At 36.6% G+C, this 26,499-nt stretch overlaps 1 protein-coding gene across 1 annotated transcript in view; it reads left to right on the plus strand.

Moving 5' to 3' along the window:
- The window catches only part of PDE11A (phosphodiesterase 11A), a 120,325-nt gene that overhangs the window by 35,521 nt on the left and 58,305 nt on the right, over positions 1-26,499 (plus strand). Inside the window, exons 3-10 of the mRNA XM_026852998.1 lie at positions 6,104-6,193; positions 8,355-8,495; positions 11,591-11,655; positions 16,466-16,601; positions 19,001-19,076; positions 20,509-20,576; positions 20,934-21,026; positions 24,243-24,293. Of these exons, the coding sequence (XP_026708799.1) occupies positions 6,104-6,193; positions 8,355-8,495; positions 11,591-11,655; positions 16,466-16,601; positions 19,001-19,076; positions 20,509-20,576; positions 20,934-21,026; positions 24,243-24,293 (720 nt within the window). The remainder of the gene's footprint in view (positions 1-6,103; positions 6,194-8,354; positions 8,496-11,590; positions 11,656-16,465; positions 16,602-19,000; positions 19,077-20,508; positions 20,577-20,933; positions 21,027-24,242; positions 24,294-26,499) is intronic.

A 26,499-nucleotide genomic window follows, 5' to 3' on the forward strand; every position in this document is an offset into this window, starting at 1 on the left:
TCACAGGGTGTCTGTACCAAAGGATGGTTCTGTCCATGCTTGGGGTGGAGAAATAATTTTGGAAAATATTTCTGAAAATCGCAAACCTAGGTGACAATCAGGTTTTATCAGAGTGGTGGATAGGCAGACACTGCACATGAAGGTAATGGAGTTTGGGTGAATGCCTGCACTTAATCATTTTGCAATTGATTTTGGTTTATCCTTTTCAGAATTCAGAATATTTCATTCTCTGAACCTATTTTTAACACTTTAGGAGTTGTTTCAAAGGGCATCTGGCTTCCCTGACTTGGTTTTTAAGTACGTCCACGAAAGTTTATAACTTTAAACTGTAGCAAAAGCATTTACTTTAAAAGGATTTTTTTTTTTTTTTCCTCCTTCTAGGAAGCCTGTACTAGCTCCCTTCCCCCACAGGCTTACCAACTGAGCTGTGTAAAGACAAGCGGCTCCAGTAGCTGCTAAGAAAGCAGTTGAACCAGACAGGCATTTGCTAAAAGCTTAACCTGGAGTTTGTGCCAGATTGGGTACACAAGCCTTATTGAGAGGCTTCTTTCTTCCACCAGACATCAAAACTGTTTTATTTTGTGACCATGGGCAGGGCGCTGTTTCGGTATGTCAGAAGCCATGAGTTAGACTATATCTATCAGATAGTTATGGCAGCGGGTGCTCTTTGAGGATGCTTAGTGCAGGTGAAACCGCAGGCGGGGGAGGCAGGGTAAATGTCATTGCATTTAGCTGAAGCTGAACTCAGGGCTGCTTTCCAGCCAGAAAACATGAAGCTAGCATTTTACCTCTGCAGTGTGCTGCCATTGCAGCACTGGCTTTTTTTCACAATTAGCTAATAACTTTCTGCATTGCGGGTCTGCATGCATGCAGCTTTGTTGTTTTATATCATTACCTGTCATTTTAAAAAAAAATAAAAAAAGGAAGCAAAAGACATGTTGAGATCTGCAGATGTGAATGCCTATATTGCTAAATAGGGTAAGAATAGTAATATTTCATACTGTTTTGTGGTCGATGTGGATTCTGTGCTACTTGTGAGGGTAAAACAGCACTGAGGCTAGGGAACCTTCTTGTGAAGAGAAAATTTCAAAATTTATTTCCCATGAGACACCCAATTCTAAGAAATAGATTTCTTTTGAACTCTTAAAGTAGGAACCAGCAAGGGCTTTTCTTGAGTACCAAGGGAGAGGTTTGCAGGTTCCATAGGGACCATCATCCCCAGACTGTGTGATGAAGGGAACAGTGGTATCTCTTGAGGACAGGTGTTGTCCAAAAGAACTTGGCCAGAGGTCTCCTCCTGCCTGTTTTGGATGGTAAAAAAATTTATATCAAGCACGAAGTTATTGTGAAACCCAAACCCAGATCATGAGAGAAACCCTTACTTTTAGCCATTCAGAGGAATACTGGTAAGCATAGTATTAACTTATGTATTCTGACTATGTCTCAACATCTGTGAAAAGCCAGATGAAAGGAAAATGAATGTCACATCTCAGACATTGTGATGCTGCGGTGTAGGTGTCCAAATACTGATGTGCCCAGACAACTATGCAACCAGGTATGGAACTTTTGGCCTATAGAACTGTAATTATGAAGAAGAAACATATGGAAGACTGTCCTCTGGTTCTGAGGGGAAAACTGGTGCCCTTCATTTAGGTTTCAGAACTGATGCCATTAAAATGCAGTGAAACAAGCACAGGTTGCAGATTTCTGGTCCTAGCAGTTAACATTGCAGAATTTGGGAATGCTTTGTATTTCCAAATATCAAGCTACTCTTCAGTTCTTATTGTGGATTTAAAGATTTGACTTTGGGCATACAAGTTTGGAGATGTGTGGAGATACTAAAGCAATGGGAATATATCCTTCTGTGGGAAGGAAAAAGTAACTATGGTCAGGGCAGTCATTCAATCTTACTGGTGTAGTTTTGCAGAAAAGATCTTCAGGACCTAGATGAAAATGTAAGTTGTTGCATAATTGAATATGACAGTTTCTAGTATTTATCCTGTTCACTCCATTGTTAGTTATGTTTTAATACTCCTAACATAAAATAACTCCATAACACAATAATAGAATTTAGAAATTAAGAGGCTGCGATATTGAACTGGTGTCCATTACTTCGTCTTCTCTTCATACACGGTTTCCTGCCCTTATAAAATATTACACCAGTTTGTAAGTGAGCACAGCTTTTTACCTTTTGTATGCTGCTGTGAATTTGTGAGTTGAGTGTAGTTGCTACCCAAGGATGTGGTACTTGTTGGAGAGTTAGGTATGAGAAACTGAGTTGTGTTACCTGGACCCTGAATGCTCAAGTAATTCATAATATAATCTCGTAAACCTGCAGTTATTGGATCTGAATGCCTTAGAGTTGTCATGAAAAAATACAGTAGTCTCTTCCAACATCTCAGCAGGTTCATTAGATTAGCTTATTATTCAGACGGAACATAATTTTTATAAAATATACTATTACATGTTTACTGATTTGTTTGTTAATATGCCACAAAGTACTGTGATGAATCATTACAACTAACCTTATCTGCCAAAATAAATTAATGACGTATATCTGTTAAAGCTATATTTTTGATGTTTTTATGTTCTATCTATTTGCTTGCTTAGGAAATTGCTTTGTTTAATAGATCTGCAGGGTCTTTTCCTGTCATTAGTTCAAAATAGATGTGGAAGGAAATTTTCTTTCAGATATACTCTTTTGCTTCAAAATTTTTTTTTTTTTTTTAAATGGCCTTCAGTATAGCAGAGGGAAATTATGTTATGTTCTTCAGAAGGCTGTGTTAGGTGTTTTTCCATGAGTTTCACACCAATATTTTGTGTATTGGTGTCATGTTGCATACTCAACCTTTGGACAAGGTATCAGTGGTTCCTTTAAAAGTTCCAGCATCAGGTTGTGTTCACTGAGTAATAAAACTATTTGGTAAAACCCGTACAGACATTGGCTGGTAGAGGCAAGCTGTCCTGGCCTGTTCAGTGCTGCATGAAGAACAGCAGCTGGGGAAAAAGAAAACCGCTCCTTCCTAACAAGATCTTGTCTCACCAAGGAAAATAAAAACAACCATGTCATTTATCTGTGTCTTTTCCTGTCACATGCTGCTTAACAGTGGGTCTATGACCTACCTTTCAACACTCTTGTCTTTACAATACAGTTTAGTCTTCTGCCCAATTTATCTGATGTTACCAAAAGTCAGTATTTTTCTGAAGCGTATCCGTGCTAGAGAATTAAGATAGTAAATATGGACTGTGCTTTTTGTCCATTGTAAGTTACGTCCTTCTGTTTAAGGAGAAATAGTAGTAATCCACATGAATGGAAATAGAATTACAGTGCATTATGGTTCAGTGATGCAACATGTTTTTACTTTGGAGTACCAGAGGGTTAGTAGTTATATACATGTCAATTAAAAGGAGGAAAAAAGGATATGCCCAGCTTATGGTGTTATGTGCCATTTCCTCAACTCTGCATTCTCTTTGGAAGGAAAACCTCTGAAGTGAATCTGGTGTAACAATACCAACCAGCTCCTTACTGGCTCAGCCAGTTGAGTTGATTATGTTATTCCATATTTGTATGGAGTGTCAACAACCTGGACATTGTCATACTGGAGGTACTGGTAATGAAGTCTTGAGTACTGCAGATTTAAATTCATAATTCAAAATCGAGTATGATAACTGCTTTCTACTGCATTCTGCATTTTGGTTAAAAAAATATTTAAAAATCAGTTACTATTAGAAATGTCTTTATTCTTTGTTTATTTGGTACTGTATTGCAATTTGTCAGAAGTGGTTTAGGCAGCAACCACCCTTACCATTCAGAAAGTACAAAAGAGGAATGACAGTAGGCTTTTGTTTTGTCAGTTGTTCTTAGGTAGACAGGGATAATTGATTTGTCTTTTATCACAGGGTGGTTCCTCTCTACCTTATGTTTGTTTTGGCTTTTGTTGGGTTTGGATTTTTTCTTCATAGCTGTGGACATCTATTAATTTCTTCTACTGATTATCTTAAACAGTTTGGTATCTCTCTCTTAGTTGCACTGCATCTTACACAACTAGTTTGAGTGGTGAGAAGAATGATGTAAGTCAGCAGCTTTCCAGACTCTTCACATTGCATAAACCAATGTTTTATGGATGTTAATTTCTATACAGAGTCAGTGCCTTGGAGTCTGGGTTCCAGAGAGCAATGTTTTTCAATATTGCAAAATTGTATTTTCTTCTTGATGAAAAAGACATTTTTGCTAGCTGTTTTTGTGATGGCTGAAGGTTTATTAACTACTTGTATGCTTTCCATTGCTACAGTGTCATGTTATTTTGGGGAATAGAGGTTCCAATGCAGGGGCAATAAATACTAGCATTTACTTGTTTTTATTAAGCAAAAATGTATCCAGTGTCATTATAATATTTGTAATTGCACTCAAGGTCATATTTTTCTCAGGTTAAAGTTTTTCTGCTCTGCATCTCTTATTTGGCTGTGGTTTTTAGTACTATTACAAGAAAATATAGATAAGGTTTTTGTTTCATTTTGGAAATAAAATCTAAACTGAAATATGCAAAATTCTCTCAGAGAATTTCTTATTAAAAAAATGAACCCTTCTTAGCAATTTGTTACTGTCTTTATTTTTCATTTCATGTACTCATTCTTGCAGATCTGTTGTGATTGTTGGCTAGTTTAATTACTGCCCCTCTGAAAAGATGAGTGTAGAGTCTAAAGTATGCAATTTTCCTTTAGAAGGAACCATGATGGGAAGAGGACAGAAGTAAACTCTTTGCAAATTGGCAGTATAGGTGTAGTTGTGTGAACCCTCAAAATGTGCAGTTGTTCTGACAGAATGGCAACTGTGAAGGTGCAAAATTCAGAGCATCTGAAGATTCTTTTCAAAAACTCATCATTACTCAAACACGGTCTAAGTAGAAACGGAGCCAGTGGAGCGTTTAAGGAAGACAAAGTAGAACAGCAGTTGCTGCTAAGTTCTTCTGTATTCTTACAATTCTTGAGGTTTTTTTCATAAAATACTTTCAGTAGCCCACTTCCCTGGGTTAGCAGTAATTTCCTAATTAAATGGAATTTCAAAGACAAATGCCAATTTTTCAATGCTGAAACTTATCACAGAAAGGATTGCTTATAGCGGATCTCCCAGGCGACAGACCAGGGAGAAGAAAGGTTAGCTGCTGCAGCATTCTTTTGTCTCTGAAAACAGCAGAGTGCCCCAGCTCTTGGGGGCTTTGCAAACATGAAGGCTACTCAGCAGCTGTAAAATTTACTTAATGTCTCAGACCAAAGCTTGGGAACCACTCAGCAGTGGCAGTATGTTACAAACTTGTTATCAGTACGTGACTTAAAAATGCTGATTTTGTTGGACTTTGATCCACTGTCATTCTTGTGAAAGTGCCAGTCCTACAGGTATTCAACTATTTGACTAGGCTACTTCATTCATTTCAGCCAGCCTAAAGTCATCTTGTGCACCTCAAAATATTCTACCAATCTCCCAGTCCCTCTTGTACAGTTTCTCTTAATGTTTGGTGATGCATTAAGGCCCAGTTTCTCAAGCATGTTCTTTAACTTTATTTTTTCTTCTTTATTGAGAAGACAATCAGCTTTCTGACTAATCATTTTGGATAAATGTTCTTTGTTCCACTGTGCTGGTATTCTCCAAAATCTACATCCTCTAGAAATCGTCAGAAATGTGACTCAAGCTTGCTTCTTTTTTGTTTCTAGGAAAAAAAAGAATAGGGTTGTTGTTGGTTTCCCCCCACCCCCACCCCCCCCACTAGGGAAGCTGTTGTGTCTACAGTAATTTAATGTAGTATTCAGGCATTTTATAGACTTGAGAATCTGTGGTTTTCCAGACAAGTTACAGAGCACCCTCAGTGTTGGGACCTGTGAACTCAAATGCATTTGTTCTTTCCTACCCGTTTGATCTCTGTTCCACCCATTTTATGTGCCTTACCCATGATGATTTTGTTTTGTGTTTAGTGTTCTGCTGAAGAGTGAGTGAGCTGAGTCCTTCCTGGGACATGTCACTAAACATGTCAGTTTAGGTCTCCTTGCTAGTAACATAAGTGTCTAATTGCAGTTGTTTTTAATGACTGGGAGTTTCTTTTGATACTAGGTGATGCAGATGTATCTTCCATTCTGTGGAATTGCCATATCCAATGCCCAGCTATTTGCAGCTTCAAGGAAGGAGTATGACAGAAGCAGGGTAAGTAAAAAAATTTATTAGACCAATATCAAAGCATAGTCTTTTCTTCCTTCAGATTCCAGATTTGCATAAGTATTTGCTAAGCAGACAGTTTTCACTATGTTTTATTTCAAAAAACACATTTTCAACAGATCACTATCTTGACTGAGGCAACAAGCAGAGAGCATGGGAGGGAAATACGCTCGCAGTGGTACCTGTTTTTTCCTGATGTCAGTTCCATGTTTCGTAGTGCTGAAACAATTGTGTTTGTGATACAGATAGTACAGGAGAGAGTGTTACTATGGCAGAGATTCAAATCTCATAAAATTCCAGGTATATCAAACCTTTGCCATCCTGAATTTCTAATATTTAATTCATGTGAAAATAATGTCGATATATCTTTATAAAAGTAGGCAAGAAAAAAACCTGTATGTGAAGGGGTTTGCCAGTATGTGTCTGCATGGATACTTTACTCACATTACTCATGATTACTGATGCCATGCATGAGTTGGGACAGAAGACTCTAAAGAAGTGAAAATAATGCTGAGTTAATGTCATTTACTTTTCAGAGAGGTCTTTGGGTTTTTTCAGAAATAAAATGGTAATTTTGAGGTTTTTTTATAATCACTAGCTTTTTTTTTTTTTCTTTTAAATTACCTTTCCTTCAATGACATGAAATTATACTTTTGTTATCATGGATCACAGCTTCAAAGCTTCAGTAGAAATACCATTATTAGTGTTGAGTCTACTCGCTTCACAAAGCAGGGGAAACTTCAGTGGGGTGGGTCTGTGTATTGAGCACTGACGTTTGTATATTCAGGATTTTGGTGCTTTCCATATATGGAAACTAATGCTTTCCACTACTTGGAAAACTAACACAAGCCCTTTCTAATGGTGCATATATTTAAGGTTCACGAAGCATCTGAGCTTGTTTTCTGTTCAGGTCTGACTACAGATCACTATATTTTGGGGTGGAGATGTGGAGTCTTGGGAGGGGAAAAAGATTTTCTGCCCAAGATTTTTTTCTTTGTTTGATGTTCAAACAAAATAATTGTTTGACTACATAGACACTTAAAATTTTCTGCAGATTCCCAGCTTGCAGGGAACAAAGGCAACTTTTGAGGAGCTGGCATTTAATCTTCTGAGGGAGGGATTCAGCAGAAAAGTATTAGGGACTTTCTCATTCTTCATTAGAATATGGTAAATTCTGACAGTTGAACACATCATGAAGTTGGATTAGAGATACAGAAGCTTTGTTTCTTGTTGCCACTTCATCCATGCAAGTCATAGCAAATATTTCTGCCATTTTGACCGCTACATGGTGGTCTGTACTTAATTGCATTTCTGACCTGTTGGTGATCTTTAGCTTTGTCTAGTCCATGGTTGAAATTAGTTGACAAGTAACGTGTGATGGACAAGCCCATACTTTGCATTCCCTATCAAACTGGACACCAATGGTGGCAACTTCCAGTACCTATGACCAACATTTTGCTGATGACCACTGTGTTAGGAGAGCTAAAATGACTAACATTTAAATGCATGCATGTATGGATGTTCTTTAGTGTTGATGCCATAAACCAGAATAAAAGAAAAAAACACACTTCTTTGGACCCATGGTAAGAAAGAACATATCCTATTATTTTTAAAGTTGATGAAATGAGAGCAGAAGCTCTTCGTTTTATAACATTGTATGTTACAGACATGTTGTAAGTGGTAAAGACGGGATCGGAGTGCTATTGGAATATGAAAGTATTGATGTGTGTTTTTTTCTTTCCAGCTTTGAACATGCAAAATGGGTAATAAATGAATAAATTGACGTTTAAATGCACCAGCAAATTCAATATAGCAAATCAAGTAACTCAATCCACACTGTGTACTTGGAGAGTTGCATTGCAACCATTGTTTCATTTCCGGACCACAGTGAAATAGTTTGAAAGATTCCCATTGTTTTCTAGGGGTTGGATTGTGCCCAGTTGTGAGCCAAGAAATACTTAATTCCTTTCTTTCTTCAGATACCCCCACCCCAATTCTGTTGCCATAATCATTAAGAACTTTATTTGAATGAAGATTTCAATGGATCATGCATATTAAAATCAATCCCAGAGATTATGCCTCCTTTGCAATGCTCCATATATTTATTAATTTTACAACCAATACAAGAGTTTTCTCTCCTTGTATGCAGGCTTTATTGGAAGTAGTGAATGACCTCTTTGAGGAACAGACTGACTTAGAGAAAATTGTCAAAAAGATTATGCATCGGGCTCAGACTCTGCTGAAGTGTGAACGGTGCTCAGTATTACTTCTGGAAGATATTGAATCACCAGTAAGTATGGCTGCACATTCCGTAGAAAGGCTAATATTTGAGTGGTGAAGCAGCTGCTTTTATCGTGGCGAAGCTGTTTCATATCACGTGTAAGTGCTGGACAGCCAGTATTTTCCCAGCACATCGTTCTTATAAGTTAGGTACAGGCTGAGTCTTTAAACCACACAGTGGGGTTGATAGCCCCAGCAGGCAGAAGCCCCACACAGCCACTCACTCATTTCTCCAGCCCAGTGGGATGGGGAAGGGAATTGGAAGAGTAAAAGCGTGAAACTCATGGATTGAAATAAAGATCGTTCAATAGGTAAAGCAAAAGCTGTGTGCACAAGCAAAGCAAAATAAGGAATTCATATGCTACTTCCAATCGGCAGGCAGGTGTTCTGTCATTTCCAGGAAAGCAGGGCTTCATCGCCTCTAATGGTTACTTGGGAAGACAAATGCCATAACTCTGAATGTGCCTCCCTGATGACCTGATTTGTTATCAAATATTTTTTTTCTCAGTTCTTTTCTTCATGGTGTAGCCACTAGAAGGGAAAGAAAAATCCTGTCTGTAGCTTTATATTTACCTGGAATTTATGACCTTTGTAACATTTTCAGGCTAATGACATATCAAATGGGTGGTGCTTGCAAGCAGTTTCAGAATCAGAAACAGTTACATTATCAAACAAATCTTTAATGCTCATTTTTAGAACTAACCTTTTCTGCATACATTTCAATAAATAATTATCAGACATCTTTATTGATATTTCTACAGTGTTCATACTTCTACATCTGTTACTGTATAACTGTAGAAAACTGAAATGCTTGTATAGTTTCTATTCTAGTATGTAACGTTGTTACATCTTTAATCACACTACTGGTTCCTTAGAAATAGCCGGTAAAAATAAACTCATCAGGACACTCTTATCTGACCATCCTGTCTATTCAGCAACTATTCAGCTTTACAGCAGTCTAATCAGTGTCTTCAGAGTGGTCAGCTTCTGAACTGGTATCATGAATGGGTTTTTGTCTGGTACAGTATTTTAATGTGGAAGAACACCACTACAGGAAGGGCTGAACCTGCAACACAGGGAGTTTTCTCATCTACTTTTGGTGGCCACTACTCCATGGGATTTATTCCTTCCTGAAAGTTTTCCACTCACTCTAGCTATTGGCAGGGGTATATTTCGGAGTAGCTATGTTTGCACGTTTTAACAAGTTTCTTTAATACTTTGCAAAATAAATAGTGAGAACCGGTCTCAGTTCTTAAATGATGAAAATGCTGTGAAAAGATAAAGACCTCTTGTTATTTTGACCTAGTAATTTTTCCCTGAGGTAGCAGAAAATCCACTGGAAAAGACACATTTGCATACAAATGTCTAGATAGTCATGGTCTTGTGATAGGAAGAAGCTTTTGCATTGAGCAGGTGAAGTGAAAATACAAATTTCAGCATTATTGAAGTATGTTTGGTTTTTGTGATTGCTCTGTCCACTTGGCCAAGGAATAAATATTTCATTTCAGAGCTCTGTTAAGTTGTACAGATGGATGTAAGCTATATGAAAGTATTTGTCAAGAATTGGATTTCATGCACAGTTTTGACAGGGGCTTTCACTGGGACTTTATAGTACTGCCATTAATAGGGTATAAGAGCCTTTTAAAAAATGTTTAACATTTTTATAAGTATTGTTATTAGTAGCACAATAAGTGACTGCCTTTATATTGGTAGCTCTCTTCAGTGTTTTCAGGGTATTCAACACAAACTATGCTCCTTTCTACTTACTTGAGAAGTAGCTGAAGGATAAAAATGTTGCTTGTTATACCATTCTTTTTTCTATCCAAGTATCTTTGGATTCACTGACTCTGTAATTGATTATTTGTTTCTGGGTTGTGACATGTCTAAATGATTATCAGAGACAGAATCATAATTTTGTGTGTATAGCAGAAAAAAAAAAAAATCTTTCCTAGAGGAAGGATGTAATTCTCAATTCATTTAAACTAATAGAAATTAAGTACTTTTAGTGGAGTGTGCCCCAAATTACACTAGCTTTCATAAAAGCAAGATCAAGGTTTGTATTTCATTTATATGTTCTCTGTTATAGAATTTTAATGTTTCTAGTTTATTTTCTCTTTCTAGACCTCCCACACTGATTTTATAATTACAAGATACAATTCTACTACATTCTTATGAAATGCCACTATGTTTGCAAGTATAATATAATTTTTATTTTTCACAGAACAGTACACTGTGTTAGTAGCAGGCTGTGGGTGGCATTGTTCACTTCATTTTTCTGATCTTGGTACTACTTCTACCTTTGAGCATGGAGGGTTTTTTCCAAGCCACAGGCAATGAGTTCTCATTCCTCTAGACCAAATTCTGAAATGTGGACAACCAAGATATTCAATTAAGCCTAAACGTTTTCTAAGCAGTCATAAATCTTAGGTTAATTTGGAGTAGGAGAATATCATCTTACCACTTACTTGGTAATTTTTACAAGTGGCAAACCAGTTATTTTCCTGATCTCCCCCTATTTCGGAGGGTTAACCTGTATATCAAAACAGATCTCCATAGAGTAACTCAGGGTTAAACCATGTCTACAATATCATCATTTGTACATTGTGTGAAAAGCTTTTACAACACAGAACCAAAGTGGAAGAAGGGGACCCATATTTGCATCCGAAAACGTTACCTGTGTTCTATGTCACATTAGAGACTCTTAAAATGTTTCACTTACGTGCTGTTGGCACATATGCTCAAGGAAAATTGGTTGCACTTAGTAGTGAAAATGTGTCTTTCTGTTTATTATGCTACACTTAAAAAAGTGAAGTTTGGGTAAAGCTTCACAATTCATGTTACAAAGCCCTTTGAAGGGAAACATATACTGTTGCAGAAAATAGATTCATAAAGGAATCTAAAGGTATAATTTGATTTGATATTGTTTCATAGTGAACTGTGCACAATGTGTATTCTGAACATGAGTTCTCCATCAGGGAAATACAGATCGAATTTGTATTCTAAGACGATTGAATAAAAATACAGTTGAAATATAGAAACCTTACATTGCTGTTTTCCTACATATTTATTAATCTTAACAATTTTAAGTTTCTTTTTTTGTGACAGGTGGTGAAATTTACAAAATCTTTTGAGTTGTTGTCTCCAAAATGCAGTGCTGATACTGACAACAGGTTAGTGCTCATTTTTTCTATGCTAATGACTTTATTTTTCACATAGCTTAAAATTTGCTTGATCATAGTTTTATTTTCTTGTGGAACTTTGGGTAGATTTGATTGAAGAATGTGAGTCTACAGTTTTTACTAAGACAAGAGTCCTGCTTGCTTCAAATGGAGACTTGCTTGAATAAATGTGACTGTATTTTTATGTGTGTGTATATGTGCACTAACATTGTATCTGTGTCTCAGAGAAGAAACCAAGAAATAACTGATGACTTTTTATTGTTAAACTCCTGAAGAACCCACAAATACTGTTTTGCATAGTTAATACTGAAGTAAAAATTACAAAATCATTTTAGATTATTGATCTCTTACCGAATGCCTCCTTACAGTTGTGTTGTAAGGTTTCCAATAAAATTTTATTTCTGTTCTTGTCGTCAAGTTGGAAAGCCTAAAAACTTCAGAGAACAGGTATTTCCTAGAAATTGTGTTCCTGTGACTGAATCTTGTTTGGAAGTCCTGACAAAATAGAAGTATATGTTTTGCTTAGTAGGACCTGTATTTAAACATTGATAAAAGTCTAATTGTAAGTAGTAATAGAAAGAGCTTTTTATCCATGTGGGGTTACTGTATTAATTCCTACAAGATAATACAACTGATAACAGCTCACATAAAATGTCCTACATACCAAAGGATTCGGGGCTATTGTGCGAAGTTTTCTCCCATATTTCAGCATCAAAACTCAGTGATTATCATACACATTTTATGCAAATCAATTCATACTGATTTTGATCTAGAATTTTTTATATAAAATGGCTGCCATAATGATGAATTTAGCCTTTTGTCCAACTTGCTATCCATAGCTTAGCAAACTTGAAGATTACTTTGTGCTTTGCTGTATTTAAGCCCTTTAAGAAGTTTTTAAAAGTATTCCTGGGTAAGTTGCCTTCTTTTGTGGTTTATTTCTTCACCTCCAGTGTGGCAAGAAGCTACCACATCATTAAGATGAATGTGCAAATTATTCTTCAGATTGTGACAGGTCATAATTCTTAATGCTTTTCATTAATTGATCTCCCGGCATTACAAAAATGGGTAGTGTTATTTTTAAGATGTGCAAACTGACAGCATTGTCCAGGGACACACAGAAAGATGCGTAGAAGCTAGATCTCTTCTGTGCCCTGTCTACTAGTTGAGAGATGGGAATGGTGAGACAAGTGGAAAAGAAAAACAAGTGATAAAAAATGGGGAGGTTTAAATATGAATAAATAATTTGTTGATTTATCCAGGAATCACAAGTTACTGCTATTGAAAAAGAGCTTCAGAGTAGCAGTTGGAGCAGTTGGTCTTTCCTAGGTCAATTAAATGGGTGAAAATACATTCCTTTTGTTCAGGGACAGGAGTATGAATCAAGGGATGTGGTTGTTATTCCTGTTTTTCTGAAACTTGATCTGTAGCCAGATTAGTCAAAACAATGTAGAGTGGTGTCAAGATAACCAAGCTGGCTCATTTCTTGTTACCATAGTTATATTAGCATGTTACCAAAAAGCAATTTGTAGTAGCCTGCTCTGCATGTACTCAAGTCAAGATTTTAACTTTAGTCTGAGACATGAATAAACACGTGCAACCTGGTAGCGAGTCTGAATAAGATTCATGAAGGTATATTTCTGTGCATTTTGAGATAATAATTTATTGCTTTTTCTTTCATTTTTCATCCAGTGGAGAGTGAAGTTGGCTTTACAGAGACCAAGGTTAGACTGGCAGATATGATGTCACATTTGGATCTAGCACAGGCACAGCTTGAGTTATTGGCACTATAGTGGGAAAACAAAGGTTGTTTAGGATACAGAACAATGCCGCTAGCCCTTGACATTTGAGTGTATTTCTAGGGAGTTTTGCCCTTTTCATTCTACATTCTGCAGCCGTAACTGATGTAAAGTCATGAGACTTCATGTGGAAAAAAATGGCAAGATGAGTTTCTTCATCATTACACCAGTGAGGATAAATATTATTTCTTTGAAATTTTAGTGGAAATCCAAAGAGATTATAGGCTGAGGACAGTTCTAGGTATAAGTTTTATCTGAAAGAGAGAGAAGCTCCAAGTACAATATAACTTCTCATGTCCCAACATTCTTTCTTGCACAAGAAATGGACTTTTTTTCCTCCCTCTTATATCTGGCTAATGGCAGTTCACATTTTTAGTCCCTAAATTCTATGATGAATACTCGTATCTTCTTGTTGTTGGTTGTAAAGAAACATCTTGCAAGACCACACTTGCATTTATCTGTTCAGTTTGCAATTTTCCAGCACACACCATGATCAAGTTTGTTTATTATCCGTAATGGCACACCCATGCTCTCATGTTTTGCCAGTCATTTTGTTCTTGAACTACTGGTTTGCAAAGTCTCCTAAATTTTCTCTCCCTTTGAAAAAAGATTACATAAATTTGAGAAGCTTTGAGGGTTCATTTTTGATGTATTCTAGATGATGATGAGCCTGAGGGAGGGTGCTATGTCTTTCCTGCACAGAAGTCGTCATCTTGGCAGATGATGTAGCTGAGATTACAGTTCTCTAACCTGAGTACCGGTGGTAGTGGAAAGGTTAGCTGCCTGAGACAGAGTGGAAGTTGCATAGAAGAAAATATCTGTGGTCCCTCCCAGTTGGGCTGGTACAGAGAAAGTGCTGAAATCCCTGCTCCGCTGTTTCACCAACATTGTCCCTAGGGTGATGTGCACTCAGGTATCACCTCATTCCCTGCGGTATTTTAATTCTTTTTAAAGCATCTTTCTGTCTTCGAGTCCTAGGACCTGGAAGAGTTCATGTCTCTGTTTAGAGGGGCTTGAAGGTACCCATGATTTTGGCTGTACCATTTCCCTACTGTACTTTCTGCCACCCCAGTCAGGGAAACCTTGGGGCAGACAGCAAGGCAAGAAGCTGCATAAGGGGAGACTGCAGCACTGCTCAGTGCTCTTGAGTTGGGTTTACTCTCCTGCGTGCATGTGTTGCTCCTGCTAGTGTGTGGGCAAGACAGGGAGATGGTGGCATGCAGCTACCTCCATCAGTCCAGCAGGACTCACTCACAAATTTCCAAGGTTTGGAGAAAATTGTTGCTTGTGATTTTTAGAGTAGCTTCTGAGTGTTCTCAGTTGCTGAGGATGGGGAGAGAGCCAGCTGGCTGTGATTTGCATCAGAATTAATCACTGATGTTTCCTCCTAGTGAAAGTTGAGTGCCTCTCTTACAGAGTGTAGTTGTAAAGCACTTGCTAGGAATGGAGACAACATAGTAGAACATACTTTTAAAACTTCTTCCTGAATTATATCTTGTTTCTTTTGCTTGAATTCATTTGCTGTTTATAATGCTTTACACCCATAACGCAGTATGTGATTTAAAGTGTCTTATATTATAATATCATCCAGATTTTTAAGGTATGAGCTGGGAGCTATGCATTTGAAATAAGATTCTTATCCTTAAGGATTTTTTTGCTTCTCAAGTATTGATGTCCTGAAAAAAAAAAATTGAATTATAAATGTGAATTTTTTACTTCGCTCAAAAAACATTATATTTCTGTAAAGGTTCCTGTCAAAGTATACATATAACATTTATTACAGTCACTCAAAATTCTTACCCAAATGAAAGCTGATACACTACATATATTGATGTAAATCATTATTATTATCTTTATTTATAGTCTTTTAAGAATATTGAGTTTTCTTTCAAATGAGTGACTTAGTTGAATTAGTCTCCAGAAAATCAATGCAGCAAAATCAATGCAACAAAAATCAATTCTTTCACTTTGATTGAGTCTTTCAAGCGTTTTGCTTTGCATCCTTCTTCCATTCATGTGCATTACTTTGCAGCTTCAAGCAATTGTAATATTCTCCATGGCTGCTCAGAGTCACTTTTTTCTAAGTAATGTTTCTCAGGTGTCAAAAATTTATAAGCTTTCTTCTCAAAACTAAGACAACATGAATTCATTTATTCACATGTGAATAGATATACCTTGCCAATGTCAAAAACCTGTCTGCAATGAGTCAATGAGAACTTTTCTACTGATTAGACGAGGCATAAGATGAGGACTTTAAGGTCTGTGCAGATACTGAGTTTTCTGGAGAAGTATGGTGAGTTGAGCCTATAATTCTAGTGTCTTATGCTCATTTATTGACAGCTCTCTAACCCCTCAGTAGTTGTGGCAGAAGCTCAGCCAGGGGAAAAAAAAACCAAAAGGAAATCTTCATGTATTGCATGATCCATTACTTGGATCCTCCTGCTGCAACATGCTTACGTTATTAATTTTAAGACTTATTTCATGATCCTTTCATCAGCCATTCAGGCCTGTTATTTCAAACCAAAATTTTAAAAATGGCATTTCCCTTGTCAGGAAAGTTATTGGAAGTATGAATTAAAAATACCCCAAATTATTAGACTAATTTGAAAAATCAAAATCTTAAAAGTATATACTTTCAAGGTAGCACTACAGAAAATATTATTTAGAACTGTGGTTGCTTTTGATGAGCAGACCCATATCCCACAGAAACTTGGAACGTTATCCCACTCTTGATTCATATGTAAATACATTTCATTATTAAATGCTGTATTTACATTACTCGGGAGACCAATGCTATTTTCAACAGAAAGAGCTGTGTAAAGGAGAGAATTTTTGATGTACCATTTCAATAAATCCCAAATTATTGTTTCATAGATAATGCTTAGTAGCCGTGAATAACTGTGAAGGGTTCTACTGAACCTCTGAATGTATCTATGAGACATGTTGGACTTCCAAGCAGTGTTGACTGTATTTTCTTCTTCCCTTGCTATACCTTTTGATAGTTTCAAAGACAGCGTGGAGAAATCATCATCTTATTCTGACTGGCTAATAAATAATAGCATTGCTGAACTCGTGGCTTCCACGGGTCTCCCGGTGAACATCAGTGATGCCTATCAGGACCCTCGCTTTGACGCTGAAGTAAGAGTTTTTTAGAAATGTAAATCTATATCATATTTTTGGCATTGTAACTAATATAACACAACTTTATTGTTATATCCAAGTGGCTGTAAAACATGTGAATATTTATTTTTTTATCCAGTATGTCCTTCTGGTCTGCTGGTGCTGACATGGCTTTATACAGTAAACACAGGTCACTGAATTAGTGTATGACTTCAGGCAGTTACTTAGTCTATCCATGATTCATTTTTTCCTATTTATAACTGATATCTTCCTTTATCAAGTGCTATGATACTTATACAAACTGATTTTTATTGTTGAAAATTCTGCTGCTGGTGTTAGCAGCACCATCGTTGTTAGCTGTTGGGATGACTGGGACTGTACACACACAGTGTAAACAGAACTGGTATCTAGAGAGACAAATGTTGTTTGTAATCTAACTCAGCCAACTACCCTTTTAATTTGCACAAATAAAATATACACAGTGGATTAGTTATTTCTCCAATATACGTATCACTCCTAATAAAAGTGTTTGTGTATCCTAAGGTATTAATTCCAGCCTCAGTTAGGAAGCTATAGATCAGATAAAAACATATGTGTATACTTAACATCTGAATAAATGTTAGAGATGTATGGAAGGACAAAATCTTCAGTGAATTCTATCCAGTGAAACAGTATTACTACAGGGGACTTGGCCAGCAGTTGGGCAGCACATTAATCAGTGGACAGCCTTGGTCAGCAAGCTTCCTAAAGTATATTACTACAGTAAGTGTGCTTGGAAGTTGAGAGTTTGCTTGGTTCCAGTTTTATTCCACGTGTCATTAAAGGGATTATCTCTCAAACTAGCAGAATTTGTCTAAACAACAAAAAACAGAAGGCACCTGCTGTAAAAGTGTACAAGAAAACTGTGTTGATGGTAATTTGTTCAGAATTTCAAAAAGTACAATTAATGCTTGGGGTCTATTTCTTGCCAAAGAGATATGCTGAAATAAAGCACGCCAATCCTTGATACGTTTGCGGTTGTACTTGTAATGTATCATGTCCTGAATAATTCAGCTCCTATTGTTTCACAGTCAGTCCTTTCCGAGTTAGAGGCACTCCCCAATTTATATGGAGAAAAAGAAAACTCTTAATACAAAGGGCAGTAATTCTTTTCTGTTGGTAGGTTTCTATGAAAATTCAATTCTTAAATTCAGTTGTTACAATCAGTTATTTCTACAGTCAAGTGTAGTAAGAGGAACATATTATCCCTTATGACTTAGAATCAAACATACAGTTGTAGTTATGAACAGATATTCTGTTCTCTGCTTCTATTAAAAACACTCTCTTTTTTCTCTGAGAGCACTAATTGTCATTTTCAAATGTTGATGCTCAATTTTCAACTTGTTCATCAAGAACTTAATGCCAAAGTATTTTCACTGAGTTAATTTTCAGATATACATGAGGCACTTGCTCCCTCACTCCCATGGATTTTAGGTGGTACTCCATGCTGGTTTCAGTGATGAGTTCTGAGTATGTACAAATAAGCAGTACTCTAGTAAAACCTGAGTTATATTTTTTGCTAGCTAGGAGATCACCGTGATCCTGTCCTGCCTCCAGTATATGAATTATTGGTGGTCTTTTACTTTTCTTCTGTTACAGATTGCCTGTAGCATTGGCAGTTTTAGTAAGAGAACATCTTCTGATCTCCTGTGAATGGGCTCATCCCAGTCTCTTACTCTAATCTCTTTTGAAAAAATATTTTATCTTCTTCAGATTTTGCAGCAATAACCCTAATGACTAAAGCTTATTAACCGTAGAAATGAGAGAATCAGTGACACCTATGATAAAGTGCTAAGTTGTATACTACATTACGTAGAAAACAATAAATGAGGCAGAAGATTCTCTTCAGAACTACAAGACCTGCATAGAAAATCTCAAATCTTGGTTCTTTATAGCTTGTGCTTCTGCAAAGTTCCCTACTTATTCTTCTGAAGATGCATATTTCCTGTAAGCCTTCTTTTATACCTGCTTTGCTAAATCCAATTTCAGTTTGACAATTGGGAAGAGTATTTCTAAGGCACACTTATTCAGTGAAAGTTGTGTCTACTAATCCACCAGTGTAAGTAATCCAGGAATTGTCTGGACATGGCCTCAATTGCAGTTTGTCTGTAATTTCAAACCGAAGTCAAATAGTGTAAGCTTTCTGTGGCAAAGATGGTGATGTTTGTATTTTCTTTGGCAATTTTTAAAACAATCCTTATGACTTTCGGTTAATCTTACTGTGAATGAGGGTTCAGCAGAATTTTTTTTCTGAGTGAGAGCTGATCCATATGGAATTACATTTGTAAATGTAAACTTCTTGACATTTCTATTACTAGAATGTAAAAGGCTGCAAATGGTACCTACAACTAACGGAAGCTCTCATTTCTACATTTTAGGCTGACCAGATTTCTGGCTTTCATATACGGTCTGTTCTGTGTGTTCCTATATGGAATAGCAACCACCAAATAATTGGTAAGACCTTCCTCATAGCTGCATTATTTTTGTGCTAAATTTAAATATATCTTTTTTATTCTATGTTCCTTTTTCTTCTTTTTCTCAGCTGAATATTGTTAAGAAGTTATTGTACCTAGGATGCATGTTAAGTGTCCAAGAATGGAAGTTTTGACTTGGATACTGTGTATGGACTTTTTCAGCTTTCCCACTGTGTCTTTGTTAAGTTATATATTGTACTGAAACTAAACAGATGAAAACAGAATTCTACCAATATTAGTGAAATTAGTTTGATACACGTTGATATTTTTCTTGGGTCTCCCTTTTTTGTATACAACTCGGGCAACTGTTTCTGCAGTCAAGCAAAGTGGTCGTTTCCCTCTTTAATAATAAACTACACAGTCAGGGAAGACCTTCTCTAGAGGCTGTGGCAGCTGTCAGAGTTGCCTGTGGCAGTGGTGTGTGCTGGATCAGGACATGACAGGGTTTTATTGCTTGTTTGATAGGATGCTTCCTAGCTATGATACACCTGCAATTGGCCCTGTGTTATTACCTGCTCTTGGCACAAAAAAGAGCACCATTTGTAAATAACAGTGCCAGATTCCTCTGTTAACTTTCCACAGAAGAATTCAAGTCAAAGCAATAGCAATTTAAACCAGCAGGGCAAGAGTTGCATCCCTGTGTGCTGTGGCTGTCGGTGAGAGCTGAGATGAGTCGTGCACTGCTGAAGGCACTTGCTGTCATGCAGGATCAGGATCTTAGAGCTTATTCAGCAGAGATGATGTGGGAATTGAGTCTTTTAAAAATAGGGCTCATTGTTTGTTGTGCAGTGAGTATTACCTTAAAGAAGTAGAAAGAAACTGAACCCTTGACTACTGATAGCTCTTAGAGTATTTTTCTAAGGGTATATTGTAGCTAAATGAAATAGAGTTGGTTTGTTGCAGTAGAACTCAGTTCAGCTAGAACCTTTTTTTTTTTTTTTTTTTTTTTTTTATTGGTTCAATAAATTTATGGACCAGTCATGAGAAAAAAAGGACTTGTATACCCAGGTGATGCTAAACCAACTAACATTTTAGGAACCAAAGTAATGATTCAGTAAATTTTGTTAGTAACTTCAAATTGCTAGGACAATTTACATGATTGCTGTTAGCAAAGTGCTCAATTTCTTTCCCAAGGAGATCTTTAACTTTTCGTGAAAACATCACGAGTAACTTTTAGATTTGTGATATTATACTTGGAGAGTAAAAAATCACAGTTGAAAGTAATAAGCTGAGTCCTGGTATCAAAACAATCAGACTTCTACACATTTATGTCTGTTTAATGATTTTTAGAATAAATACTTGCAGTTTTGCTTTTCAGTTTGAAAGATGTATTTTAAATGTTACTAGTTAACAAAATATTCTGAATTGTGAATTAATGTGAAGATTATAATTCATATTAACTCTTTCTGAAGGTGTAGCTCAAGTGTTGAACAGGCTTGATGGGAAACCCTTTGACGATGCTGACCAGCGACTCTTTGAAGTAAGAGGCATTTAATTTTGTCGCATAATCATACTTTTCCAGCAGGATTTGATATTTCTGGGTAGTGCTGCTTCTGGCAACTCTAGGGAGGCGGGGAGAAAATGTTTTTTCTGTATTGGTGGTTTGACATAAATTCTCAGAACTCCTCGTTTAATAACGTTGCATCCTAATTAAAACAAGTTCCTTGCATCTGATCTTTCTCATCTTGTTGGGGCCAGTGACTTACATTCTCAAGATAACTTGTCTAAGCATAATTATTCCTAATTTTTCCATACAATTCCTTTTCATGATTAAGCCAGCATTCATCTTTGTGTGTTATAATTGACTTCCTTTTCCTTTTTGTCTTTTTAATTTTAGGCTTTTGTTATTTTTTGTGGCCTGGGCATCAACAACACAATTATGTATGACCAAGTGAAGAAATCCTGGGCAAAACAGTCTGTGGCTCTTGACGTATGTGTACATCTCAATGAATCCTTTCTTGCTCATAAGTGTCACATGTAAAGGAACATACTGCTTCTGAATTTATTGTAGTTAGCATCATTTTCTGTATCTACCTCTCTGCACCTTCGAGTATTGTGTTATTAAGGTAATGCTGAAGAGAATCTTTCTCAGGGTATGTTTAGTGTGGAACTCATACAGAGCTCACATAGTTTTAAACCTGGATATCTCATTTGATGCATATGTTTTCTATGTCAGAAGGTGGGACAGTGATGATGGAAAATCTAGTTTCTTACAGGTGTAAGTGCAGGAATTAATCTAGGTGTTATATGTATTTTTTGTCCATCAGTAACTGAAAATTCTTTAGAATTTGGTATTTTGGATAGCTTGTGTTGTTTTCCTAGAGTTGTAAAGTGTCAATAAAACATACTGTGACCAGGACAAAATCTGAAGAAGTGATCATCATCATAGGGTTTTTTAGTATCAAAAGCAACATCTGCTGAACCCTTATCAGATTTATGTCTGGCTAGAATAAAGTTAAAGCAGGATGGCTGGCAGAGCTCTGCTGCGGGTCAAGATGAATGCATAATCCAAGGTCCTGACATTTCAACACATCATGTCTTTCTAGAAAATGCATAGAGAGTAGCTAAATGGAGGGATTACTTTCTCTTTTTTTTGACCATTGCCTTTGTAGGAATTTCTTTTCCTGTTTCCGCTCCCCTCTGTTGTTCATGAAGAATTAAAATCTACCAGCTCCTGTGAAAACTCTAAAATACAGAACATTTCAAAAGATTATGATTATTTAAACTTCTGTAAGCCAATTCAACAATAAAGTACTATTCTCTTATATTCTGGAGATTTTAAACACAAACATATTAAAAATAATCTTGGTGAGAACAAAGCTTGGAGTTTTGGGGATAGCTTTACAAATTTATGTTATTCCTACCTAAATATTTAAGAGTGGTTTGAAGGAAATTTAAGATCTTTTAAAAAGCATTATGTAAAACTGATTAATCTTAAAACATTTCTCTGATGAAAGGGTAATGTCGCTAAGATTTCAGTATTGTTTTAAATTTCACATGTGATAAGAGAAGAAAATGATCTAGCTAGTGTACCCTTTAACTGTATAGTTCCTTTGGACTCATACAATACCCACCATCACAATAAGAATCACAAAAATAGTGTTGGCCTGACTGAGATATGAATTTCTCTCTATTAAAACAAAAATCAAACTGGATTGGGTTTTTTTTGCTTTAGGGTTGGAGATAATTGTATCTGTATTAGGGATTTAGCCTGTAAAGCACACAGACATGTTAAGGCTTTTTTGAAGTCAATAGGACAGTTTGTGTTAGAAAACATTCTAAGTATAAATGGTGGGTTTTATTATTCCTGTGTATCTATTCACTTAGAGGAAAAAAGTTAAAACATTTCCATTTCAGGCCTCCTTCAAGATTCCTTTTTCTTTACATATCATAGTCATGAATTACTATAAGCCCTCAAACGCCCCAGATATTTGTGCAGTATGACACCTTAGAAGTAATACTTCTCCTGGCAAGAAATGTACAGCAGTGTTAGATATCACGCTCAGATACAGAGGGTTGAAAATTAACACAGAAGTTTGTTATTTAATACTGAAGTCAAGAAAAATTAAATTTCTTGGTTTAAAATACAGATTCTTCCTTTGATCTAAAAAAGACTAATAGCCATTTAGCTTGAATGTAGATTATAGGCTTGATAAATGGCCACTATGCTTCAGTGAAGAGTAATTCTTTCTATAAATGAGCAACAACTCATGATAATATTTGTGTGAAGTGATTGAAGATACAGCAGAAACGTACTGAACAAAAGAATGGTATATGCTGAAGGACTGTGAATCCATTTTTCAGTAATAGAATACTTTATTAGAATTTATGTATTTAGATAGCATGGCGATGAGTGGCATTTGAAAATGACTTGATATCAGATGTAAAATAAATCAATTTGATTTATTTATCATAAGATTCTTATACAGCTATACAGATACTTTTTCTTATAGAATTCTCATAAGATTGACTAAGAAGAGCAAAATGTAAACAAATGATGGGGAAAGGTTGACAGTAGGATGCTATATGGTTAAAAAACAGGCTAAATTCTGGTTTATATATTAAGGATGCAAAATTTGCAAATGAGTAAAAGGTTAGAATAACCAGTACAAAGGAAGACTGTAAAAATCTAGTGGGATATAATGAATACAGATAAAGAAGCTTGATGAGAATTTTGGTATTAAGTGTAATCTGTCATGGCAGAAGCCATAACTTTACTAACCTTATAGATTTCTGAGAAGCTATAATATGGTTGGTTAGAAAAATAGATAATACATGAGGAAGGACGTGATGTATAGTTACAGAAAGTAAAATGTGGGACAGAACAAATGAATTGGTGTTTGCTATTTATTCTTCTGTAGTGCAGGAATGATTTCCTATTACTGTAAAAGATGACACCTCTACAAAATTGATATGAGTAAATACATCTTGGGACATATTGCCACAAGGTACTGCAAGCTAAGGGCATTTGAGATAGACTTTACATATTTATATGAGTAACAGAGACATTCATAGATGAAAACAATTTCAAAATGAGGACCCTTGGTGGGTCTAGTACACAGGATGGCTCTTGCACCTTCTGGAGTGCTTGTTTAATGTTAGCATTGTCACATAAGGATATAATTTATTCCATGTAAATGTATGCATTACTTACAGGTAATAGAGGAGGTGTGCAGCACTTTGTGCGTTTGGTGTACTGGTTTCATCTCCAGAATGGTATCGAAGAGAATGTCAGACATAGCATAGAGGTGCTAATTTTCATCAATGATGTGCCACTAGCAAAGGCATTAAAGCTTTACTGTATAGCAAAAGGCATTATTTAAAGTCTATAAATCTACTGTTATTTTTCTATTAAATTCTTTCTCTTTTAATTGTAGAACTCCAGGAGAACAATGTGGGAATGCTTATAATATTGAATTACTTATTGTTCATGACGTCCTATAAAATTCCCTGCAACATAAATGCCAGATGTATACCTGATAACCTGCAATTAGTTATTATATGATGACATTCAGAACTGAATTACTATGCATAAATATTAATCAAATTTGTTTTAAACATCATTGATTAGACTGCAGTAGGGAACCCTATTATTTCTACTTGTCAAGTCTACAAAAATGTTTTTTTATCTTTTGTTCTGGGGCAGGTGTTATCTTATCATGCAACATGTTCGAAGGCAGAAGTTGATAAATTTAAGGTAAGGATTTAAGTTTTTAGTTATTTCTGAAAATATAGCAGTAAATTAAAATGGATGTAGATTATCTGAGAGAAAAGATTTACATCAAAAGCAGAAAATCATAATCAACAATGATTTATGACAAATGTATTACATGTTAGGCTCTTAGGCAGGGAAGGTGGAAAAAACCCTTTCAAAGGATGAAGAGCTGCAGTGATGGGTGCACAGTACAAAATAACGCTATCCCAGCACCAGCTGCTGGAACTGCACGTCAACATGGATTTGGTGGCCTCCTCACCAAGAATCACCATAGGGAAGTCATAATATAGTGGGGGGTGAGGAAGAGACTAGAGAAAATGAGCGAAACTTGAGTCTTTGCATGCTTATAGTGTGGAAGCTGTCCTGTGTTTACCAAAAAAAACAGAGCATTCACTATCAAGATTATGCATAGGCTCAGAAGGCTGGACGTGAAGGTGGGAAATCCTCTTCCAACTTCTGTAAGTGTCCTGGGCAGAACTGTAAAGCGATGTGTGCTGAACATAGCATTGCTAGGGACCGATAACTGTGTCTTCTCACTGAATTCTGCCTTGCCAAGGGGTAGAGAGTACGAGGAGCAGTGACCTTGCTCATTCATCTCCAACACTCCAGAGCTGCTTTTGTGATAGGCTTTGTTTGTCCTTTTCTGCTTGAGGAAACACTAGGGAAAGGGTGGCACTTTCCTCGGCTATGAGGAGTCAGTGTTGTAGAGGGCTCCTCAAAGTGTTTGGGGGGTTCTCATGGTGTGTATCAACGTTGGTCTCTGATACACAAAGTGCATCAGAGGCTGCGGCGAGTCCTGGGAAGGAGATCTGGACTGTTGTGACTCCACACTGCTGGCATTCCCTGCTGTGGCTCCCTGGCCTCACCTGCCTAGCTGAAAAATAGCTGTTTGGTGGTTATTCTGACGCTTGGCTGTGTGGCTGCATCCTGATCTCTGCACTGTGGGGATAGTTGTGGTGGAAGGGGAAAGCTGTGGGTGACTTAACAGAGCTGATACTAATGAGTTACTTGGGCTGAGGAAGGGCAGCTATTCCTGGTTAGTTAATTAGTTTGTAGAGTATTGCCCAAATTATGGCTGTGCCTTATAACTCTGTATCGATACCTGGTGATAAGGGTGTAATATTCTCCCATCATTGTAGTTATTGGTGCAGTTACCTACTTTTTTGCAAGCTGAAGATTAGATTACTGCTGGAATCAAACATGCTTGAAGATTGCTCCAATGCTTCAGCCAGCAGAAAATACTTTTGTGTGCTTAATATGTTGTATTTACACTTAGCAAAGTAACACTGAACACTGTGAGAGAGAAGGGAAAGAAAGGGATAAAGGACCATAAATATTTCTTTTTTTCCTTTTTTTTTTTTTTTTGTTTTTTTGGTTTTTGTTTTAGTTTACCTTAGAATAAACACCTGTAATATAGCTTCTATGACTGTCAGGATTCAAGTGATATCTTTCTAGATACATGGTTGCTGTCAGCCATTAAAAGACATTCGCCATCATGGTCTGTGAGTTGGAAATAAAAGCTTGCTATGTGACTCTTTGGAAATAGATACTGGTGTGATGAGGAGCTATTCTACTTGTTTTCCCAGGTGTCTTCATTAATAGATCTGCCAGTCTTCAAGTAAGGAATATCTTGTCGTTATCCATTTACCTTGAAGGCATGTAACTATCCATTTAAGGGTTAATGATTCATTAATAATCCCAATAGATATGTTTTTTTTATAAAGAAAACAGATGACAAAATGAGGAATATAAGACAGCTATTATTAAACTAAGATGAGACACTTTTTCAGAAAAATTTTCTCTTTCCTATATCCAGTTGTCTCACTTTCAATTCTTGACAAAATGAGTGCCAGGTAGTCTTTGTTAATGCTTTACACTACTAGTTGTAAACAAAACAAAACAACAAAAACGCAGAGAGGACCAGCGTGTCTTGTGGGCAGAGAGTTCATCCCCAGAGAGGCCCATCCATCTGTGGGATGAAATTGTTTCCGTTTCCCCCGCCTTGCAGAGCCCTGGCAGCCAGTCTCCCTGCTGAGGTCTCCTGGGGCATCCTACCCTGAAATCACTGCTCTCTCCTCTGTTTGTTATGTTGTTATCTTTTGTATAAGCCCTTTGTTATATTAGGGTCATCTTCTAGACTTGACTGGCTAATAAACAATTCCTCCCTCTGGGGGTGTTTGGGGCTAAA

The sequence above is a fragment of the Athene cunicularia genome (genome assembly GCF_003259725.1).
Source record: "Athene cunicularia isolate RWA chromosome 7 unlocalized genomic scaffold, athCun1 chr7_part1, whole genome shotgun sequence".
NCBI lineage: Eukaryota > Metazoa > Chordata > Aves > Strigiformes > Strigidae > Athene > Athene cunicularia.